Raw genomic sequence first — 23,264 nt, 5'->3', positions numbered from 1 at the left:
ACAGCTCTGGAGGACAGAAGTCCAAAGTCAAGCTGTGCTCGGGGTTGGTTCCTTGTGTTCCACACCGCTCTCCTGGTGTCTGGTGGGTCTCTGGGGAAACTTTGGTGTTTCTTGGCTTGTACACATATCATCCCGACCCCTGCTTTCATCTTCACGTGGTGCTCTCCCTGGGTCCAAATTTCCCCTTTTTACAAGGATACAATCATATTGGTTGAGGGCTCACCCTATTCCAGTATGACCTCATCCTTTTAATTAATCTGCAATGACCCCTCTGCAAATAAGGCAACATTCTGAGGTACTGGGGGTTTAGGACTTAAAGATGTGGATTTCGGGGGTAGACAAAATTCAGCCCATAAGAGTGTGTGCTGGTGTGTGACTGTGTATGTGTAGAGGCTCTGTGTAGCTCGCTCTGTGGATGTCTGTATAGAACTGTGTGTGTGTGTGTGTGTGTGTGTGTGTGTGTGTGTGTCTTATGGACCAAATGTTGGTGCCCCCCGCCTCCCCCGTGAAATTCATTGTGTTGAATCTCTAAACTCCAGTCTGGTTGTATTTGGAAATGGGGCCTCTAAGGAAGTAATTAAAGGTTGAATGAGGTCATAAGGGTGGGGCCTTCATCAATAGGATTAGTATCAAGGGGAGGAAAGGTCACATGAGGACACAGTGAGAAGGTGTCCATCTGCGAGCCAGGAAGAGGGCTCTTAACAGAAACTGAATTGACCGACACCTTGATCTTGGTCTTCCAGCCTCCAGAACTGAGAAAACAAATGTCTGTTGTTTAAATCATCCAATCTATGGTACTTTATTGTGGCAGCTGGAGGAGACTAGTATAGTCTGTGTGTGCGTGTGTGTGTGTGTGTGTGTGTGTGTGTGTGAGAGAGAGAGAGAGAGAGAGAGAGACAGAGACAGAGAGAGAGAGTCTGTATAGCAGAGCCCCCCACCCCTATGTATTGTTTGCCTTCCAGGTAAATCCAGAGTGTGTCTTCTCTTTTCTTGCCTCCAAGCATCCTGACCCCTCACTCTCCTCCACCTTCTGTCTTCTCCTTGAGCCTCCCACAACACATACACACATACACGTGTGCATGCACACATAAACATACATACATATATGGACACATAAACCCCCACACGGCATGAGAGCAAAGAGACAGACACACCCTAGGGAGAAACAAAGGAGGTGGGGGAATCAGGGACCTGAGAGTCAGGAGACCTCTCTACTCTTGGCCCCCTTTCCCCCATGCTACACCCACTTTTCTTCACTGTATTTTACAGTCAGCAATGGCAAAGGTGCAAACAACAAAGCTTCCTAGGAAACCGGCCCCATCCAAGTTGCAGAACAGCTGGGACTCTTTTCCAAAGAGATGCTGGCTGGACCCCCTCCCTCGGACAAACCCACGGCCACTGTAGGATATATGGCCCCAGAGACTTAGCACATCAAAGATGGAAAGGAGTGCAGAAACCATCCTATCCTGCTTGTCTCTCACTTTTAAAGATCTGAAAACTGAGAAAGGGGTTTAAAAAATGTCTTTCCTTGCACGTTAGAACATGCCTTTCCTGGCTTAATTCAGTTCTTCTTCTGGTGATTCATTCAGATTTCAGAAAGCATGGGTCTAGGACAGGGGTTGGCAAACTATGGCCCACAACTTGTGTTTATAAATAAAGGTTTATTAGAACACAGCTGCCCCTGTTTGTGTATCATCTATGGCTGCCTTCATGCTGCAACAGCAGAGAAGCATAGTCTCAACAGAGGTCCTGTGGCCCACAGATGCTGAAAATATTGCCCTCTGGTCCTTTTCAGAAAGTTTGCCGACCTCTGGCCTGGATTTTAGATGAGATCTGCCACTTCTTTCGGTACTTCTTTGAAAAAAATAAATCCCTTTGATTCTGACCATCTGAGGTCCCTTCTGCTTTGTCTCTGGATGTTCTATCATGTACATACAGTTTCTGGAGGAAAAGACACTAACCAGACCCTCTGTTATTATTCCCGATAACATGGGCATGCATTAACCAAAGATAAGACTCGGAGGTTTTCTTCTTTGCCTATTCGTTGTAGCACTTGTATGAGTAGAAACTTGGCTTATTCATTTATTTGGTTGTCCTGAGGTACAGGTTATAAATGAAAGGCAGGAGAAACACTTAATTTCTTTCCTCTGCGTTTTAAAATTTTGTGAGTTGTGTTTCTAGCATCTTCCAAAGGTAGCCAATAATATCTTTTTCTAAATTGATCCAGTAAGTAGGAGGCCCCCCACCCCTTACCTCTTTGGGTGAAAGTCTGTGAGGCTGTGAGCCTAGACTCTTCACTATCAGTTCCAGACTCATAGGGACAGCTGGTCTGAATAATAATGGTGACACAGAAATAGAAATAGGCGAGAGACATAAAGAAAAAAAGGCATTTGAGTATGTGGATGTATTGACTGTTGTCTGAGGCTATCTCTAGCTGTCTTTTTCCTTTGTCTGGTTACATGATTGAGTTTCTTCCTCCCTCCCTCCCTCCCTCCCTCCCTCCCTCCCTCCCTTCCTTCCTTCCTTCCTTCCTTATTGTTTTTTTGTTTTGTTTTCTCTGGCTGCGTTGGTCTTCCTTGCTGTGCGCGGGCTTTCTGTAGTTGCGGCAAGTGGGGGGGCTACTCTTTGTTGCGGTGCGTGGGCTTCTCATTGCAGTGGCTTCTCTTGCTGTGGAGCACGGGCTCTAGGTGCGCGGGCTTCAGTAGCCGTGACACGCGGGCTCAGTAGTTGTGGTACACGGGCTAAGTGGTTCTGCGGCATGTGGGATCTTCCCGGACCAGGGATCGAACCCGTGACCCCTGCGTTGGCAGGCGGATTCTGAACCACTGTGCCACCAGGGAAGTCCCTCTTCATTCTTTTAAAGTCTTTTCAAGTTAGGTTTTTCCTTTTGTCATTTCCATCCAAGTGTCTGAACTATGCTGGCAATGGAAGGTGGTGCAGATGAAAATAGAAATGATCATATTTCATCAAATTGAAGGCATTTCATCAAATGAAAAACAACAAGCTTTTCAATAACGGGTACTGGGACAATTGATTATCCAAATGGGAAAATTAGATCTTTACCTCACTCCTTGACAAAAATTAATTTCAGATGGATTAAATATGAAAACCAAATTAAAACTTTTTTTTTAAAAACAAAATTTTTAAGATTTTAAGTTTCAGAGAACATAGAGGAGAGTCTGTTTCTCATGTTAAGTTTCCAGACACGAAGAAATCTCTCAAAATCGAAATAAAAAGATGAATTACTTAGAGTAGCCAATATTGAAAGATACAAAGAAGAATGAAAATACAAATCATAGATTTACTGGAGGTATTTGCAGCATATAGCTTACAAAGGAAAGGTGTGCCTACTATATAATTATGCCCTTTAAATCAGTACAGAAAATACCAACGATTCAACAGAAAAGAAACCCCGAATGGTCAATATTCCTCATTCATAACCAGGAAAATGCAAATTAAAGCAGCAATGAGGTATCTTTATATAAGCAGCTTAAAACAGGTTATGGGTTCACATATTTCGTCAGCAAAAATTCCAAAGTTTAATACACTTATGAATTGGTAAGGATGCAGGGAATCGGAAACATACATCCTTGGTGGAAGAATAAATAGGGGAAACTAGCTTCGTTATCAGTTTGCCTCTTCTAGTGGGTTAAAAGGTGTGGACATCATAGAAGACAGATTTTACTTCTAAATGTAAACCCTCAAGCGATCACACATGTGAGCGAGAAGGTAGCTCCAAGGATGTTTATTGCAGCATTTTGCTGACAGCATAGCATTGGAAACAACCCAAACATCTAGCAGTCTGGGAAAGAAAGAGAAACCATGGTTTGTGCATACAACCAAGTCCTTTTAAAAATTTTCTTTTATTGAGATATAATTCACATACCATAGAATCTATGCTTCTGAAGCGTACGATGCAATGGTCTTTAGTTTATTCACGAGGTTGTGCGACCATCACCACTGTCTAATTCTACATCATTGTCATCACCCCAAAAAGATACCCCATGCCTGTTTGCACTCACTCCAAATTCCTCCCCTCCCCTAGCCCCTGGCAACCAGTAATCTGCTTTCCATCTCTAAGGATTTGTCCTCTCTGGATATTTCATATACATGGAATCCTACAATCTGAAGTGTTTTGTGCCAGGCTCCTTTCACCTAGCATAATGTTCCCAGGGTTCATCCAGGTTGTGGCATGTAAAAGTGCTTCATTCTTTTTTGTGGCTGAATAATATTCCATGGTATGGTTAACAACTGAATTCTGTACGGCAGGCAATAAGATAGAGACACAAAAGTCACCTAGATGAATTTCAAAAGCATAATGTCGAAGGCAATAAAAAAGGTGACAAAACTGTAATAATGATTCCATATATACGTACAATGTTGTAATAACACACAAAATATTACCATATATTGACTATTGATAGATGCTTGAGGAGTAAAAGTATGAAAAAAATGCATCGGTATAATATATACCCCTTTGGGTAATGTCGACCTCTTATGAAGAGAGGAAGGAAAATGGATTGGGAGTGCTAGAATGAAAACACAGCAAAGTGTTAATGTTTTAAAAATAAGGTCAGTGTGCATATTTCCACTTATATTATTGGGTGTTTTTCTTTATGATAGAATTGCTTCATAATTAAAAACTTCAATAAGGTTATCCAGGGAATTCCCTGGTGGTCCAGTGATTAGGACTCCCTGCTCTCACTGCCGAGGGTCTGGGTTCAATCCCAGGTCGGGGAACTGAGATCCTACAAGCTGCACGGCACGGCCAAAAAAAAAAAATAAAAGTTATCCAGCATACGCTACTGAGTTAAGAATATTTATATGTACGTTCCAAATATTTACACTTTATTCATATATTTTTAAATGGCTTTGAAACCTGATTGAGTGACATAACTTTGGAAGCAAAGCTCATATATTTGTACTTGTATCCATATATAAGTGGTCAGTACCACTGTCACATACACAAAAAAGTCCACACTCAGAAAAATCCTTACAATGCTGTATTAACGTGAGTTAAGTTATGGGCACCAAGTGACAAAATCCACATGGATTCTGTAAGTCTAACTTTATTGCAGCCTTTGATTTTAATAATAAGAAAGAAAGAATATAAACAGGAATACGATGGCAGTAAGAAAACCCTTTCATTCATGTCAAAGAGGAAACTGGTCTTGACTTGAGGGCTGCCCAGCACGGCCTGAAAGAATCATGTCCCAAATACTTTTAGCCTTTTAGCTACTTACCTGGGTGCGTGCTACTTAGGGATTTGTTAATTCACAGCTGAGTGTCTCCCTTCATGGCTTGTAGTTTTGTGCTCCTTTTTGAAATCTCTGTGTCTGTGGGATGACTCACCAGAGAGCAATCACGTAGTCTTCTCCGAGGAACCATTTTCTCTTTACATGGTACCGCCCTGAACTCCCTAAGTGAGTATTATGAGTACCACCAGTCCATAGATACGATACGTATTCTTAGCCCATGTTTTAAGTCGAACCATACAAAGGTTACGCTCCAGTTTTGTGAAAATCCACCCAGTAATTGTTGAGAGGAGGGGAAGTGAGAAGGGAAAATATTTTATTATTATGGATAATGAACCAAAGACACAGAGCCACCTGGGCTTTCATAAATTCCGTCATCTTAATCCATACTCTCCTTCCCAGGGAAGAAGCTCTTCCTTCAGTTCTATACCTTCAGTGTTGCGTAGTCACACGACCCTGCGGGCTCCTTGGTGGGGACAGAAGCTGCCTCAGACAGTGCGTTGGTGTTTAGCTTTACATAGGTCACTCCCTGGGATTCTTCAGGCTTTGAGGAAAAGAGACGTGCATGTAGAGCTGAGATGCCAAATACAGTAGCCACGAGCCACGCACGGTGACTTAAATTCAAACGAATTTAAATTAAATTAAAAATTGAGGTCCTCGGTCTCACCAGATGCATTTCAGATGTGTAACTGCTCTTAGGTGTTATAATGCTCATTAATGTTAAATCACAAATAAGCAGTATTTTAAGTAGAAAAAATGGATGGATGTAAATTGGTTAATATTTGTTAAATGATGCTTTCCTGCCATCCATCTGACCCTTAAAATTTGCCAGAAACTCCAATAAACCCTTTATGTTATGGCATCACTAGACTCTCACAAGCCTTTGAGATGGGGATTTTGATTCCCCTTAGATATGGAAGGAAAGGAAGGGTCCAAATCATGGGGGTTTTGTGATTTGTCTCAGACCACACTGGTGATAAATAGTAGACATTGGGAGCTGGAATCCAGCTACTCTGGAATTCAAAGCATGTGGGGTCTTTTGTTCGTTTGAGATATAATTGACATAACATTGTGCAAGTCTAAGGTGTACACATGTCGATGTGATACATTGATATATTGCAGTATGGCTATCACGTTGCTAACACCTCCATCCTGTCACATAATTATCATTTCTTTCTGTGGTGAGAACAATTATGATTTAGCCTCCTAGCAACTCTGAAGTGTATGATACAGTGTTGTTGACTATAATCCCCGTGCTGTGCGTTAGATTCCCACGACTTATTCCTGAACAAGTTGCAAGTTCGTTCCCTTAAATGTCATATCCCCCGCCCCCAGTCCCTCATAACCACCGTTCTAATCTCTTTTTACGAGTTCCATTAAAGTACATGTTTTTAAACTCAATATTAATTGGCCTTATCTATATAACCAGCGTATGAGCTAGACAGACCCCCCCTGTGGTGGAAGTGAGCTCTTGGGTTATTCCAAAGGGGAGAACTCACCGATTCAGATATTCTTTCCAGTTTGGATACACCTGCATGTGAGTAAAAGAAAAAAAAAATCAGTTCTCAGATTGCAAGAGTCAGATCTTCGTCTTTCTAACCCAAGATTCCTTATGGTTTCTTCCCTGATCACTTACCTTCAGCTCCCTGCTTGGGAAATTTGGAATGGCTGGTTCTGAGAGACAGAAACATATTAAAGTATGGGATCTGAAGATTTGGGGGAGAAGGTAGGGCTGCAAGTAGCGGGGCTGGGCATACGAGTCAGTGGGGTCTCTGAAGAATGGAGTGGGAGTTAGGGCATGAGATCTGTCAAGTATATCTACCTCTTGGTGGATTCTTCATGTGATGAATCTATTAAAAAAAAATACAGGGAGGAATTTATCTCCTGAGAGAATTCTTCACTTTACTCCCTTCCTCAGAGTTTTAAACGTGTGCTTCTCTGCACTTACCGTGCCGAGTGCATCTGTAGATGAGGAAGACGATGATGAAGAGGAGAAAGACAGAGAGGCAGCAGAAGGTGACGACAAAGATGACTTTGGTGTCTGGTGGGAGAAGGGTGGGTTAGAGAGTAAGACTGGCTCCTGAAGCACACTGATCAGCTTTAGCTGAACGGCTTCAAGGAGCCAGACAGCCTGGCTTCAAAACTTGGAGCGGCCACTTCAGAGCTGGAATGTCCAATTATGCTTTAGGGAAATTCTTCGTCTCCCTGAGCTTTTGTTTTCCCATTCAAAGTGAGGAGAGCGGGACTTCCCTGGTGGTGCAGTGGTTAGGAATCCGCCTGCCAATGCAGGGGACACAGGTTCGAGCCCTGGTCTGGGAAGATCCCACATGCTGCGGAGCAACTAAGCCTGTGCGCCACAACTACTGAGCCTGCGCTCTAGAGCCCGCGAGCCACAACTACTGAGCCCGCACGCCTAGACCTGGTGCTCCACAACCAGAGATGCCACCGCAATGAGAAGCCCGCGCACCGCAACAAAGAGTAGCCCCTTGTGGGGGCAGCCAAAAATAAATAAATAAATAAATTTATACAAAGTGAGGATAGAAATTTAGCTACTTTACTGGGTGGTAGGGAGATTGAGTGGTCAGTACATACAGAGAGGGCTAGCCCAGTGCCTTGCAGATGGGAAATACCCAGTAAATGTTTCATCCCCAGGAATAATATTTATTTACTGTGAGCCACTTAGCATTCATGTGCATTCTTTCTCAGCTTTTTTTTTTTTTTTTTTTTTTTTTTGCCACTCGGCTTGCAGGATCTTGGTTCCCCAACCAGCGTTTGAACCCGGGCCCTCGGCAGTGAAAGGCCCAGGGTCCTAACCACTGGACCGCCAGGGGATTCCCTGTTTTTTATCAGCTTGACAATAAGCACGCAAGATAGGTTTACAGTCCCCATTTCGTTCATACGTAAATCAAGTACCAGAAAGTAAATCGAGTTCCCCAAAGTCACACGGACAGGATGGGCTTTGGACTCTGGTACGTCTAACCCTTTTAGGCCAGTCTGCCACAAGGTCAGGGTTGTTCTGTGCTGACCACTGGGTGTGGACATTCAAGACAAGCGATATTCCGAACCTGTTCCAGAGAATTCAAAATCTGGTGAGAAACACATCTTCCCAAACTAACTGTGTTGCTATAGAAGTGATGACAAGTCTAACAGCAGACGAATCAAAGTCCAAGAATCATTTTCTAAAGATATTGAAGCAACCTGTGTCCATCGATAGATGAATAGATAAAGAAGGGAATACTACTCACCGTAAAAAAGGATGAAAAATTGCCATTTGCAACAATGTGGATGGACCTAGAGGGTATTATGCTTAGTGAAATAAGTCAGACAGAGAAAAACAAATACCATATGATTTTACTTATATGTGGAATCTGAAAAACAAGACAAATGAACAAACAAACCGAAAACAGACTCATAGATACAGAGAGCAAACTGGTGGTTGCCAGAGGAGAGGGGTTGGGGGGAAGGATGAAATAGGTGAAGGGGATTAAGAGGTACAAACTCCCAGTCGCAAAATAAATACGTCATGGGGAATGTGATATACACAGGGAATATAATCAACAGTATTCTAGACACTTTGTACGGTGACAGGTGGTTACGAGACTTATTGTGGTGACCATTTTGTAATGTATAAAAAATATCGAGTCACTGTGTTGTACACCTGAAATTCATATTGTATGTCAACTCTATTTCAATTAAAAAATACCCCCCCCAAAAAGGATGGCGAATAAATCTTAGGGCATTCTAAACAAAAAAGAAAGAGAAGAAGAATTTTCCGTGTGGTGTATATATACAACGGAATGTTATTCAGCCACGAGAAAGAAGGACATCCTGCCGTGTGCAATAATATGGATGAACCTTGAGGGTATTATGCAAGTGAGATAAGCCAAAGACAGATACTGCATGGTATCACTTATATGTGGCATCTCAAAAATAAGCTCATAGAAACAGAGAGTAGAATGGTGGTTGCTAGGGGCTTGGGGGCGGGGGGAATGGGGAGAGGTTGGTCAAAGTGTACAAACTGTCAGTTTCAGATGAATAAGGTCTGAGGATCTAATGGACCGCATGAACCCTAGTTGATGGCACTGTATCACATAATGGAAATTTACTAAGAGAGTAGATCTTAAGCATTCTCAACCAAAAAAAAAAAAAAAAAAAAAGTAAATCTATGAGATGAGTTGAGGGACGTGTGAATTAACTCTATGGGGAGAATCTTTCTACAATGTACACATGTATCAAATCATCAGCGTGTTGTACACTTTCAATATCTTACCGCTTTATTGGTCAATTATACCTCCAGGAAACGGTGGGAAAGGAGGTGGGGGAAAAGGAGGTAAGAATACCTCACTTGGGACTTCCCTGGAGGTCCAGTGGTTAAAGCTCTGCGCTCCCACTGCAGGGGGCTCGGGTTTGACCCCTGGTTGGGGAAGATCCCACATGCCTTCCGGCATGCCCCCACCCTCCAAAAAAAAAACGAATACCTCACTTGAAGAGAGAGGTGATGATGAAAAATACTGGCTCTAAAGCACTCAGTCTAGAGTCTGACTCAATGTGTAAGATAAGAAATTGCAGTGATCATGATTATTTTCTCACCCAATATTCTACCCACACCCATCTCCGTCTGTAACAGATGCTGTCAACGTTCCTCCACCCGTGTTCCCCCAGATTCCTTTGCCATTTTGATGCGTGCTAGATCATGGCTCTTTCCCCTTTCCAGCGTGAACACTTTGATGTCTTCGTTGGGGGGTTGCCTGGAAGGATGCCTTGGGATTTATGTGGCCCAGAGCAGCCCTTTACCAACGGCTGCCATTTGTGGGAGCAGTGCATCCCCATGGACATGTAAAAATGGGACAGGAACAGCTGTTCCTGGATAGAGGCATAGAAACATCTGCCTTGCCTTATGCTTTCAATCCTCCCCTTGACTACCCTACAGTTTCTCTCACGTAGCAGTTCCCTAGAAATGAGAAGTAAATTATTGCAAAACTGTCCACCGCCCACTAAACTGGGTTTACCCTGAGATGTCCACATATCCTGGTTAGACTTTGCATCACTATTTACAAATTACAAAAATAAATTTGCAGAAGGTCTATGCTATTGATCTAAGGCATCTGACAGAGCAAAGGGATACAGCTTGACACAGGGCATAAATGAAGTCACAGGCACCAGAAAGAAAGCCTGGATTTGTGGCAAAGTTAGGTGATGACATTGATCATTGGTCTCTGCACAGAACTGGAGTAGAGGGTCCCTTTGGAGGCATGTGTATACAGGCTAGAATTGTGGTGGTGTAAATGTGAACTCTGGGAATTCCCTTGTGGCATAGTGGTTAAGAATCCACCTGCTAATTCAGGGGACATGGGTTCGAGCCCTGCTCCGGGAAGATCCCCCATGTCGTGGAGCAACTAAGCCCGTGCGCCACAACTACTGAGCCCCCACGCCTAGAGCCTGTGCTCCACAACAAGAGAAGCCCGCGCACCACAGTGAAGAGTAGCCCCTGCTTGCCTCAACTAGAGAAAGCCTGCATGCAGCAGCAAAGACCCAATGCAGCCAAAAAAAAAAAAAAAGTGAACTCTGAAAGTACTTTTTTTTTTTTTGCGGTACGTGGGCCTCTCACTCTTGCGGCCTCTCCCGTTGCGGAGCACAGGCTCCGGACACGCAGGCTCAGCGGCCATGGCTCACGGGCCCAGCCGCTCCACGGCATGTGGGATCTTCCTGGACTGGGACACGAACCTGTGTCCCTGCATCGGCAGGCGGACTCTCAACCACTGCGCCACCAGGGAAGCCCTGAAAGTACATTTTAAGAAATGATATACATACCCACTAGGTTGGCTATAATAAAATTAAAAGAAAAAAAAAAACAAGTGTTGGAAAGGATGTGGAGATATTGAAACCCACATAAATTACTAGTGGGCAGGTAAAATGGTACAGTCCATTGGAAAACAATTTGACTGTTGCTCAAAAAGTTAAACATAGTGTTACCACGTGTCCCAGCAGTTCTATTCCTAGGTAGATACATAATTGAAAGCAGGGACTCAGGTACACCTAAATTCACAACAGCATTACTTGCAATAGCCAAAAGGTACAAACAACTCAAATGTCCATCCACTGATGAGTGGATAAACAAAATGTGGTCTATCCATATGATGGAATATTATTCAGCCATGAAAAGGAATGAAGTACTGATACATGCTACAACATAGATGAACCTTGAAGACGTTATGCTAAGTGAAAGAAGCCAGTCTCAAAAGACCACATATTTTGTGAATGCATTTACATGAAATGTCCAGAAAAGGCAAAACCATAGAGTCAGAAAGCAGATTAATGGTTGGCAGGGCCTGTCAGGAGAGGGGGGATGAAGAGTGACTGCTTAATGGGACTTCGTTTGGTGAATTATAGTGGTGATGACCACACAACCTTGTGAATATACCAAATGCCACTGCCTTGTCCACTTTAAAAGGGTGAATTTATGGAATGGGAGTGATATATCAATGAAAATAAATTATAGAAGAGCTAAAAATATGAAAGCTTTGACTTTCCCTTTCACTTCTGATGCTTCCAAGTTCTTTGACTCTACCGGATAGAGTAGCAGTCATTTTGGATGGTGTAGCAGTCATTTCCCCAAGCCTGCTGATACTGAATAAAAACATTTTCAAAGAGGAAATACAGTGGAGGATATCTTTTTTTTTTTTTTTCTTTTTTCTTGGCCACGCCGGGGATGTGTGGGGTGGGGTGGCATGTGGGATCTTAGTTTCCCCTACCAGGGATCCAACCCATGCTCCCTGCAGTAGAAGCACAGAATCCTAGCCACTGGACCACGAGGGAAGTCCCGAGGATATCTTTAAAAAAAAAATTCTATTATACTAATGACAACCTTGAACAATTTTGGCTCATTGGAGTAGATTACAGGAAGGTTATGAGTTGCTGAAAGAAAAAACCATTAAGCATCTATGTAAATTCCCCTGTGGTCCCCATGGTTAGGACTCCTTGCTCCCACTGCCAGGGGCCCAGGTTTGATCCCTGGTCAGGGAACTAAGATCCCACAAGCCGCAGGGCATGGCAAAAAGAAATCCTTTTATGGATAAGCCCATTTCAGTCTAAGCCTGAAGAAAGCCCTAGTTCTTACGAATCTCTGAGGGTAGAATCCTAGTCAATTCTTCACGGAAAAGCAATATCAGAAAAAGAATCTAATATTCACCATTTTTGGAGAACTTTAAAGTTTTAACAAGTCTTTGATCATACATATGCCCAAAGTACCTGGACTCCACAGGTTCCAGTCCCATTCCCCAAACCAGTCACACAAAGTCACCCTCATTCTTCACGAAGCTCCACTGTAGTTTTTCATTATGTAAAATGGCAGATGATATACCTTGTGCTGTCCTTTTCACCAGTGTTTTCAGAACCTGGGAGTGCCTTAGAGAGCATCTTCCCAGCATGGAGAGAGGGGGCATTAAGATTCTCCTTGTGCCTTTTAATCAGAAGGGGATCCCCTGCCTCATGAGGTGGACACAACTGGGAAAAACAGGTCCTCTCTAATTATAGTACCTGTTTTTGCAGGGTCACGTCCACTTTCATCATCTTCATCTAGAAAACAGGATGCAAGAAAAGGAATCACGATGTTTATATGGGAACCTTGGGGACATAAATCCTCAAGTTCTGTCTATGGACTCCATGCCCTCTTTGGGGAGCAGGGAAGAGAATGTCTTTTCCATTCTCCAGGTGCTCACTAGCTTCCCAAACCAGGGCCAGAGCACTAGACTACTCTTCTTAATACTGCTGAAGTTTGCTATTACTTTAAGAACAAAAATATTTATGAATGACACTACTTCCTATCCTACCCCCACCTTCCAATCCTATCCCGGGAAAGAGCACCAACAGTTTTCAAGTATTTTCTCCCATTTGGTAGGTTGCCTTTCCATTTCATTGATTGTTTCTTTTGCTGTGCAGAAGCTTTTTTAGTTTGATGTAGTCCCACTTATTTATTTTTGCTTTTGTTTCTTGTACGTTTGGTGTCATATCCAAAAAAATTGTTGCCAAGAACAGTGTCAAGGATCTTCTTCCCTTTGTGTTCTTCTAGGAGTTTTATTGTTTGTAGTCTTATGTTTAAGTCTTTTATCCATTTCAAGTTAAATTTTTGTAAGTGGTTGAAGGTAGAGGTCCCATTTCATTCTTGTGCAAATGGTTGTCTAGTTTTTCCAACACAATTTATTGAAGAGACTATCTTTTCCCCATTGAGCATTCTTGGCTTCCCTGTCAAATTTAGTTGATTGTATATACAAGGGTTTATTTCTGGGTTCCCAGTTCTGTTCCGTTGATCTGTGCGTCTATTTTTATTCCAGTATCATACTGTTTTGATTACTGTAGCTTTGCAGTATAGTTTGAAATCAAGAAGTGTGATGCCTATGGCTTTGTTCTTCTTTCTCGGGATTGTTTTGGCTATTTGGAGTCTTTTGTGGTTCCCTACAAATTTTAGGATCGTTTGTTCTATTTCTGTGAAAAATGCCATTGGAATTTTGATAGAGATTTCCATCAAATCTATGTAAGGTTTTGGGTGATATGGACATTTTAACAATATTAATTCTTCTGATATGTGAACATGGGACAGCTTTCCATTTCCATTGTCTTCTTCAATTTCTTTCATCAGAGTCCTGTAGTTTTCAGTGTACAGATCTTTCACCTTCTTGGTTATATTTATTCCTAAGTATTGATATTTTATTGGTTTTGATGCTATCATGAATAAGATTTTTCCTTTATTCTTTTCAAGATATTGTGTTGTTAGTATATAGAAACAGAATTTATTTTTGTGTGTTGATTTTATATCCTGCAACTTTACTGAATTTGTTGATTAGTTTAATAGTTTTGGGGTTGAGTCTTTAGGGTTTTCTATATATAAGATCATATCATCTGCAGATGAAGACAATTTTTCTTCTTCTGTTCCAATTTGGGTGTTGTTTTTTTTTTTTTTTTTTTGTCTTGTCTGATTGCTCTAGCTAGGACTTCCAGTATTATGTTGAATTGAAGTGGTGAGAGTGGGTATCCTTGTTCCTGATATTAGAGGAAAAGCTTTCAACCTTTCATCATTGAGTATGACCTTGGTTGTGGGCCTGTTGTATTGGCCTTTATTGTGTTGAAGTTTGTTCCTTCTACACCCAGTTTATTAAGAGTTTTTATCTTGATGTTGTACTTTGTCAAAGGTTTTTCCTGCATCTATTGAGATAATCGTATGATTTTTTCCTTCTTTCTATTAATGTATATATCACATTTATTGATTTGTCTATGTTAAACCATCCTTGCATTCAAGGGATAAATCTTGCTTAATCATGGTGTATGAGGTTTTAATGCACTTTTTTAAAAAATTTATTTATTTTTTGCTGTGTTGGGTCTTCGTTTCTCTAGTTGTGACAAGCCGGGGCCACTCTTCATCGCGGTGCGCGGGCCTCTCACTATCGCGGCCTCTCTTGTTGCGGAGCACAGGCTCCAGATGCGCAGGCTCAGTACTTGTGGCTCACGGGCCTAGTTGCTCCGCGGCATGTGGGATCCTCCCAGACCAGGGCTCGAACCCGAGTCCCCTGCATTAGCAGGCAGATTCTCAACCACTGCGCCACCAGGGAAGCCCTTAATGCACTTTTAAAATTGGTTTGCTAACATTTTTGCATCTATATTCATCAGGGATATTGGTCTGTAGTTTTCTCTTCTTTTAGTGTCCTTATCTGGTTTCGATATCAAGGTAATGCAGGCCTTGTAAAATGAGCTTGGGAGTGTTCCTTCCTCTGCAATTCTTTGGAAGAGTTTGGGAATGATTGGTGTTATTTCCTCTTTAAATGTTTGGTAGAATTCACCAGTGAAACTATCTGGTCCTGGGCTTTTCTTCATTGGGAGGTTTTTGATTACTGATTCAATCTGTTTATCCATTATTGGTCTCTTCCAGTTTTCTATTTCTTCATTATTCAGTCTTGGTTTGTAAACTTCACAAAGGTTCTGTCGTCCATAGGTAACTACCCATGTCCATGTTCTCCCAGACCATGATCAAGAGGGGCTGGAACCAGGTCACATTCTCCTGCAGGTTCCGCAGCTGGTACTGAGGTGTGTCTGCCTATTACCCAATGCATACGTGGGTGAGATTCCTCCTGGTATATGGTGCTGGATCCCACAACTCCCATAAGAGGCACTTTTGTTCATGGATGGATGCTAAATTTTAGTTGTTGAAGTGGAGATACAAAAACAAGGGATGCCTTATGCTGCCATGATGCTCAGTTTGGTCTTTTCCTACTTTCTCAACTTGTAATCATTCTGAGATCCCCAGTTTCAGCAGAGTAAAGAATACTACATTCCATTCTGTTGTGAGGAATCAGACATAAGAGTGTCATACTGTGACCTGGAGTCATCTCAGGGCCTATGTTGACTGAGAGGGAAGGTTTTAGGACTAATCCTGAAGAAGACAAGGCAATGGGGGTGAAGGGAAGGACCAGGGTTTCCCATTTTCCACTGCACCTGGGGGCATTCTCACCCATCTCTCTGTATTAACCATGTCTTTTATTTTCTACATTTGATGCTTTGACATCTTGGGACCTTGATGACCCTAGAGGGATTCTCCTCCCATGGTTATCCAATTTCTAGGGATAGGAAAAAACTTGCCCTCAAGCACACCTCTCAAATGCAAACCAATCTATCCAGAGCCCACACTTTCAGCCACCTCCCTTATTGTTCTCCTATACTCAGGGACACTTTCTCTGCCCTAATCACCCCAGGCCCAGGTCCCAGACAACCAGGGACAGCCTCTATACCCCAGATCCAATCCTCAGACTGTTATTTCCCACAGAAACTACAGTAAAGGCTCTTGCCAACACTCCTCCCCTTGTCTCTATGTCCTGACTGGGTGCTTCCCCATGTGGTCCTGCACGGCGTGGCATGACATGTCCCCTTTTCTTAGGAACTGTTAACAAACTATCTTTTCAATGACCATCGTATCCTTATCTTTGGCCTTACTGTACCTCAAATTTTCTATTACTACCTTGTTAAAAGCAAACCACAGGGCTTCCCTGGTGGCGCAGTGGTTGAGAGTCCGCCTGCCAATGCAGGGGACGCGGGTTCGTGCCCCAGTCCGGGAAGATCCTACATGCCGCGGAGCGGCTGGGCCCGTGAGCCATGGCCGCTGAGCCTGTGCGTCTGGAGCCTGTGCTCCACAACAGGAGAGGCCACAACAGTGAGAGGCCCGCGTACTGCAAAAAAAAAAAAAAAAAAAAAAGCAAACCACAGGCCCAAAATGGAATCATTTATGTAGACCATGATGGGGCTTACTACCTAACCTAACTGAAGCTTCAAACCCGCGTTCCCCCCACCCCGCCCCCCAAAATGTTGTCTTAGGTGGTCAGTCGGGAATTTTCTGGTCACACCAATGAGGTCATCACAGGGGCCTCCTCCATCCCCCAGAGGACCATGAGGTAATCTGCCACATTGATCCCTTCTGTACTCCATAGGTAGGTTAACCTAAAAATGAAATGATCTTTTTTATTTATGACTTGTCTGGTTTTAAAAAACCTCTCCTTTTCTGTAGCCCTGTGGAACTCCTCTCTACTTGCTAGAAGGGATGCTTCCTCCTTCATGAATTATTTGAGAAAGCCAATTAGATCTTTAAAATGTACTCAGTTGAATTTTGTTTTTTTAACAAACTCTATTCTAAAACACTCACCCACGTTCACATCCTTGAGACCCACTCAGAATCCCTGATAAGAGCCTTATTCTCACACTGAGTTCCCATTTCTCGACAGCCACTGTCTTGTAGGTACAAAAGTACTGTCCAGCATCTTTAGGCTTCAGGTCAGTGAGGAGGAATTTAGTATCCTGTCCTGTTGAGTTGCATTCTTGCTTGTACCCAGAGTCCTGCAACTTCCCCAGCACGAATGTCACATTCTGGACGTCAGACTGGCACTTGAGGGTCACATTGCTGCTGTGTTCAACCTCTGAGCTGGGCAAGGCATGGAGGAGGGATTTGAAAAATTTCTCTGGAAAGGATTTGGAGTCAGTTTGACTCTTCATCTTGGTGACCACCAAAACCCTCCTAGAATTCAGAGGATGAAAGGGAAAAGGTCATGAAACTTGGGGCACAGGAACAGAGTCTAAGTGGAAGACAACTTACCATAATTTTTCTCATCTTCATTGCCCAGACAAAGCCCTGGAAGAGAAACTCTCATGAGAGATGAATTATATGTTTGTCTTTTTTTTTTTAATTGAAGTAGAGTTTTGATCTACAATGTTGTGTTAGCTTCAGGTGTACAGCAAAGTGATTCAGTTATATAATATTCTTTTTCAGATCCTTTTCCCTTGTAGGTCATTACAAAATATTGAGTATAGTTCTCTGTGCTATATAATAGGTCCTTGTTGGTTATCTATTTTATATGCAGTAGTGTGTATATGTTAATCCCAAACTCCTAATTTATCCCTCCCCGCCCTTTCCCCTTTGGTAACCATAAGTTTTTTTTTTTTCTATGTTTGTGATTCTATTTATGTTTTGTAAGTAATTTCTTCCATATCTTTTTTTAGATTCCACATATAAGTAATATCATATGATATTTGTCTTTCTCTGACTTACTTCACTGAGTATGATAATCTCTCTATGCTTGTCTTTGAGTAAAAATCAGGCAGAGACTGTGTGACTCATCTGTTAAAGATCTGCCTTATTCCTTGCAGGTACTTCCCTGGGTTTATTTTTTCACCTTTTACTTTTGTCCCGTTGTTTGTCATTCGGAAGTTATGTTTACAGCGGTGATCATTGTGCAACGTATAAAAATACCGAGTCACTATGTTGTACACCTGAAACTAATACAACATTTGTTAAGTCAATTATACTTCAATTAAAAATAAATAAGTACATAAAAGTTATCTCCCAGGCACCATCTCAAAAAATAAAATAATGTTACGTTTATGTACAAAATGCCAGGAACTTTTTCTGATATATTGCATTCCTTTCGTAATTAGTCCTTCTTCTTCCATCCGGAAATCACTGAACATTTACCTGCATTTTCTGTGACTGCAATTTTTATGCTTTCCATTGAAAGAATGCAACAGTTGTTTACTGTGGAGTGTCCATGTGGGTTTCCACCCACATTCAAATGGGGAGGATTTGCTTTCCATGACGGGGTCATTCTTTTCACCAAGAATTGAAGATGTTTTCTGGTCCCAAATGCTCCCCTCACTTGCAGCTTTGATCTTTACGTCCTTTAGCCCCTACCTCTTCTGTGCTCTGTTCTTTATATTTCATTCTGGGTTGGGGACGTCAACCCACGGATGGAATTAAGGGACCCCAGTCCCATATTGTGGGGGAAATGGATGCCAGTCTTGGGCCTCTGTTAATGGGTGAAGCTAGAATTTCTGTAGACATGAGAGTGACTCAGGACATCTGGCCCTTGTTTCCACTCAGGGATGGACTCAAAACACAAGCCCCCAAGCTTCCAGGAAGCAGGGAGGCGGGGGAGTGACAGTGGACCGAGGCTGCATTAGCAGTGAGACTGGTTACATTGAAAGGTAGGAAATCAGCTTCTGGGTGGTCAAGGGGGTCCCAGGTCTCATGGTCTCTTTTTAGGCTCTCCGCGTATTCTGCTTTTAGTCTCACGTCACCTCAGCTGTGTTATCAGCCAGTCTTCTGCTCAAATGGTGATTCCCATTCTACCTTTTTTTTTTTTTTTAATAAGCACACAATTGCCTTAGGTTCACTTTACATCAAGAAACCCTACTAAGGAGTAGGTAAACTTTGGGAGAGCGGTTCTCTGTTTTTGACAAATAAAACTGTAATGTATTCAAAGTGTACAACGTGATGATTTGATGTATGTATACGTTGTAAAATGATCACCACATTCAAGCTAGTTAACATATCTCTCACCTCAGAAAGTTACCTTTTCTGTGTGTGTGAGAATGTTTATGATCCATTCTCTTAGCCAATTTCGATATTATTAACTACAGTCACTCTGCTGTTCATTAGATCCTCAGAACCTATTTTTTTCTTTATTTTTTGTCTGTGTTGGGTCTTTGTGGCTGGCTTTCTCTAGTTGCGGCAAGCGGGGGCTACTCTCTGTTGTGGTGCATGGGCTTCTCATTGCGGTGGCTTCTCTTACTGTGGAGCACAGGCTCTAGGTGCATGGGCTCAGTAGTTGTGGCCCGTGAGCTCTAGAGTGCGCGGGCTTCAGTAGTTGTGGCGCGTGGGCTTAGTTGCTCCATGGCATGTGGGATATTCCTGGACCAGGGAGCAAACCCGTGTCCCCTGCATTGGCAGGCGGATTCTTAACCACTGTGCCCCCAGGGAAGTCCTTATTTCTTTCTTAATAAAGGACCACAGTTGACTTAGGCAGAGAACTGGCTGCAACGAAGACACTTGTTACTAAGGGGAAGAGACCCACTGGCATGTAGGGTAGCTTGAAAAAGCAAAGAATAAAGGGATAGCTCCTTGGAGTTTAGTAGAATTCTGAGGTCAGGAGCAGTGGGCAACATAAGTAAGCATATTTCACTGGAAATAATTACAATAAATAACTACCAATCGGCGAGTATTTATCATTTGGTAGACTCTTTACATACATCAGCCATTTACATACTTACATTATTTAGCAGGTCCTTTAAACTGTCTTCTACCTTACAGCCACCCTCTCTGCCTGACTCAGCCACGCATCACACATTTAACATTTAGTATGGTCTTTACATACACCGCATGGAGAGCTGTACAATTTCCATGCTAGAAAGGGAGGAGTGGGTGACACTAGAAACCATAGCTCTCTAGAGAAGGGGAGAATTACTATGATGTTGTGACTTATAACAAGAAACATAGGGACTTCCCTGGTGGTCCAGTGATAAAGAATCTGCCTTCCAATGCAGGGGACGCGGGTTCGATCCCTGGTCGGGGAACTAAGATCCCGCGTGGTGCGGGCAACATTCCGGCAACCTGGAGCCTGCGCGCCACAACGAGAGAGAGAAAACCCGCATGCCACAACTAGAGAGAAGCCCGCGCGCCTCAACGAATGATCCCACATGCCTCAACGAATATCCCGCCTGCCGCAACTAAGACCCGACACAGCCAAAAACAGAAACAAAACCAAAAAAAAATGGAAGAAAAAGAAACATGTATTGGGTCTTTGTCCCTGGTCCTGGCACAGAGCTCCTAAAACCCTTGGAATTCCCTAAGTGTTGAGAGATGTAAAGGTGTCTTTTCCTATGTTAATGTAACTTTTGGAAAGTCTCTCTGTAACCTAAGGATGGGGGCGCTGGTTACCACAGAAACAACCACGTGATTGAAGGGTTGGAACTGTCAGTCTCACCCTCCCCCACCCCCTGACCTCTGGGGAGGTCACCAATTGCCAAGGATTTAATCAATCATGCCTATGTAGTGAAGCCGTCATAAACCCCCAAAAGGATAGGGTTCAGAGAGCTTCTTTGTTGGACATGTGGAGATTTTTTGAGTGTGGCACGCTCAGAAGGTCTTTCCTCATACCTTGCCCTGTGCATCTCTTCCATCTGGCCATTCCTGAGTTCAATTCTTCTACAGTAAATCAGTAATCTAGTGAGTCAGATGTTTCTCTGAGTTCTGTGTTCTAGCAAATTTGAGTTCTAGCAAATTAATGGAACCCAAGGAGGGGGTTTTTGGAACCTTCAATCTATAGCCAGTTGGACAGAAACACAGGTGGCCACCAGGGCTTCTGACTAGCATCTGAAGTGGGAGGGAGGCCGTCTTTTAGGACAAGCCCTTAATCTGTGGGATCGGACAGTATCTCCAGGTAGATAGTGTCACAATGGAGTCGAATTGTGGGACACCCAGCTGGTGTCAGAGAGTTGCTCCGTGCTGGGGGAGACAAAGCCCACAACACCCACACACTGGAATTGGATGCAGAATCCTAACTGAAGTCTGAGAAATAAAATATTGCCTGCCATATCAGTAAACAAAGGATGTCACAGTCATCAGCGATTAGAGCCACCAGTGAGCTGGTGAGCCCTGAGGGAACTCAGGAAGGAAACAAAGGATACCCGCCATCTAGCAGCCATCAGACTGCAGCCACTCCCCACGGTGAGCCCTGAGGGAACTCAGGAAGGAAACAAAGGATACCCGCGGGGCTTCCCTGGTGGCGCAGTGGTTGAGAGTCCACCTGCCGATGCAGGGAACACGGGTTCGTGCCTCGGTCCCGGAAGATCACACATGCCGCGGAGCGGCTGGGCCCGTGAGCCGTGGCCGCTGAGCCTGCGCGTCCGGAGCCTGTGCTCCGCAACGGGAGAGGCCACAACAGTGAGAGGCCCGCGTACCGCAAAAAAAAAAAAAAAAATACCCGCCATCTAGCAGCCATCAGACTGCAGCCAGTCCCCACGGTGAGCCCTGAGGGAACTCAGGATGAGAAAACGCAGGATACCGACCCCAGATAGCCGAGGTGTCTGTCAAAGGAATGGTTTCAGTAAGCCTAGTCTCTTGCATCTTCCCATATACAGAAAAGCGCTAATGCCTTAACCTGAGATATCTGGTTTTCTTTCATTAACAATAATCTTTTGATATTCAAAGTACCTGCCCTTTGTTGCAAAACTCCTATATGTCCTGCAGGGTTACTTGAGATGCTGCCTCCTGGGCTTGAAGTCCTAAGAATATCCACCGAATAAAACATAGCTCTCAACTTCTAAGTTGTGCCATTCATTTTTCAGTCGCCAGTTCGCATGAGGTCATGCTGGAGTAGGCGGGGAGCCTAACCCAACAGGAGACAGAACACAGGGAGGGAAGATGGCCATGTGACCGTGTGAGGCTTTGCAGTAATGCGTCTACACACCAAGGGATGCCAAGGGTTGCCAGCCAATCTCGGTAACAGTAGGTCTTTTCTGTATTCCTCGTTCATAACCAAACTCACAGCTTTTCACACCCTGTAGACCCTGCCCTCCTATATGCCAATGGCGAGACGGTGGTATGTAGATGATACACACGTGGAGGTCGCATCGGAGCTGTGCATATCTCAGCCAATTAAACCAAGGGTATTACCACACGTCTCGGCACCTCTGCTCCCTCATCCCTTTTGTGTGAGCACCAAAACGAGAGCATGTGGGTACCACAGCCGGTACATTGTACCCAACACACAGAAGCCATAATTTCTGTACTTGTCACATCCCCCGTGTTAACCCCCACCCCACCGTGAATGTTCTCACCCATCCAAACCCATCTGTCCCCGTCCTGGAGACTCACCAAGGTGAAGCAGGGACAGGAATTCTGTGATCATAGCGTCCCTTCTGCCCGGACCAAGATGCCGTGTTCAGTCTTACAGTTCAAAGGAAGAAACTGCACTGGGCAATTGCAACTCCCTCCTGCTCTCTCGGTCCAGAGGAGGTGGGGCGAGAGGTTTTGCTCTGACACTTGGCTTCTCCACTACTTGCTGTGCAGCTTCCTTCTCACAACTGACTCAGGAAACCAGAAGCCACCGATGACAACATCTTCCTCCACCCACCCTGAGATCTCTCCTGTCTCATCCGAAGTCCTGCCCTGCGTTCGGTCTTCGTTGCTGCATGTGGGTTTCCTCTAGTTGCGATGAGCAGGGGCTACTCTTCATTGTGGTGCGTGGGCTTCTTATTGTGGTGGCTTCTCTTGTTGCGGAGCATGGGCTCTAGGCATGCAGGCTTCAGGAGTTGTGGCACGCTGGCTCAGTAGTTGTGGCCCAAGGGCTCTAGAGAGCAGGCTCGGTAGTTGTTTAAAATGTGTTAATTTCTGCTGTACAACAAATAGAATCAGCTGTACGTATACATATATCCCCATATCCTCTCCCTCTTGCGCCTCCTTCCCACCCTCCATATCCCATCCCTCTATGTCATCACAACGCACCGAGCTGATCTCCCTGTGCTATGTGGTGGCTTCCCACTAGCCATCCATTTTACATTGGTAGTGTATATATGTCAGTGCTACTCTCTCACTTCATCCCAGCTTCCCCTTCCCCCCTGTGTCCTCAAGTCCGTTCTCTACGTCTGCATCTTTATTCCTGCCCTGCCACTAGGTTCATCAGTACCGCTTTTTAAGATTCC

At 43.7% G+C, this 23,264-nt stretch overlaps 2 protein-coding genes across 2 annotated transcripts in view; both read right to left on the bottom strand.

Annotated features, from left to right (window-relative positions):
* Window positions 1-23,264, bottom strand: part of NLRP12 (NLR family pyrin domain containing 12) — a 726,895-nt gene that overhangs the window by 217,584 nt on the left and 486,047 nt on the right.
* On the bottom strand, window positions 5,680-22,471 carry VSTM1 (V-set and transmembrane domain containing 1). The gene is made up of 9 exons (XM_065898968.1): window positions 22,438-22,471; window positions 17,383-17,418; window positions 16,992-17,248; window positions 15,246-15,339; window positions 7,204-7,296; window positions 7,078-7,105; window positions 6,892-6,929; window positions 6,755-6,786; window positions 5,680-5,799 (listed from the first exon to the last, which is right to left on the bottom strand). Exons 1-9 carry the CDS (start codon window positions 22,469-22,471, stop codon window positions 5,680-5,682), a joined length of 732 nt encoding a protein of 243 aa, XP_065755040.1.

The sequence above is a fragment of the Phocoena phocoena genome, chromosome 20 (genome assembly GCF_963924675.1).
Source record: "Phocoena phocoena chromosome 20, mPhoPho1.1, whole genome shotgun sequence".
In the NCBI taxonomy this organism is placed as follows: Eukaryota; Metazoa; Chordata; class Mammalia; order Artiodactyla; family Phocoenidae; genus Phocoena; species Phocoena phocoena.
Note: the sequence above shows the minus strand (reverse complement) of the source record. Positions and strands in the feature narration are given on the sequence as shown.

What these genes read in the sequence shown, in the direction of transcription:
- VSTM1 (XM_065898968.1), bottom strand. Translation starts at nt 22,471, where the DNA reads ATGATCACAGAATTCCTGTCCCTGCTTCACCTTG. An exon ending in TCGAGAAATGGGAACTCAGT is followed by an intron (nt 15,340 to 16,991) that starts GTGAGAATAAGG and finishes ATTGGGTAATAG; the next exon opens with GCAGACACACCTCAGTACCA. An exon ending in CTACAGATGCACTCGGCACG is followed by an intron (nt 7,106 to 7,203) that starts GTAAGTGCAGAG and finishes TTTTTTTAATAG; the next exon opens with ATTCATCACATGAAGAATCC.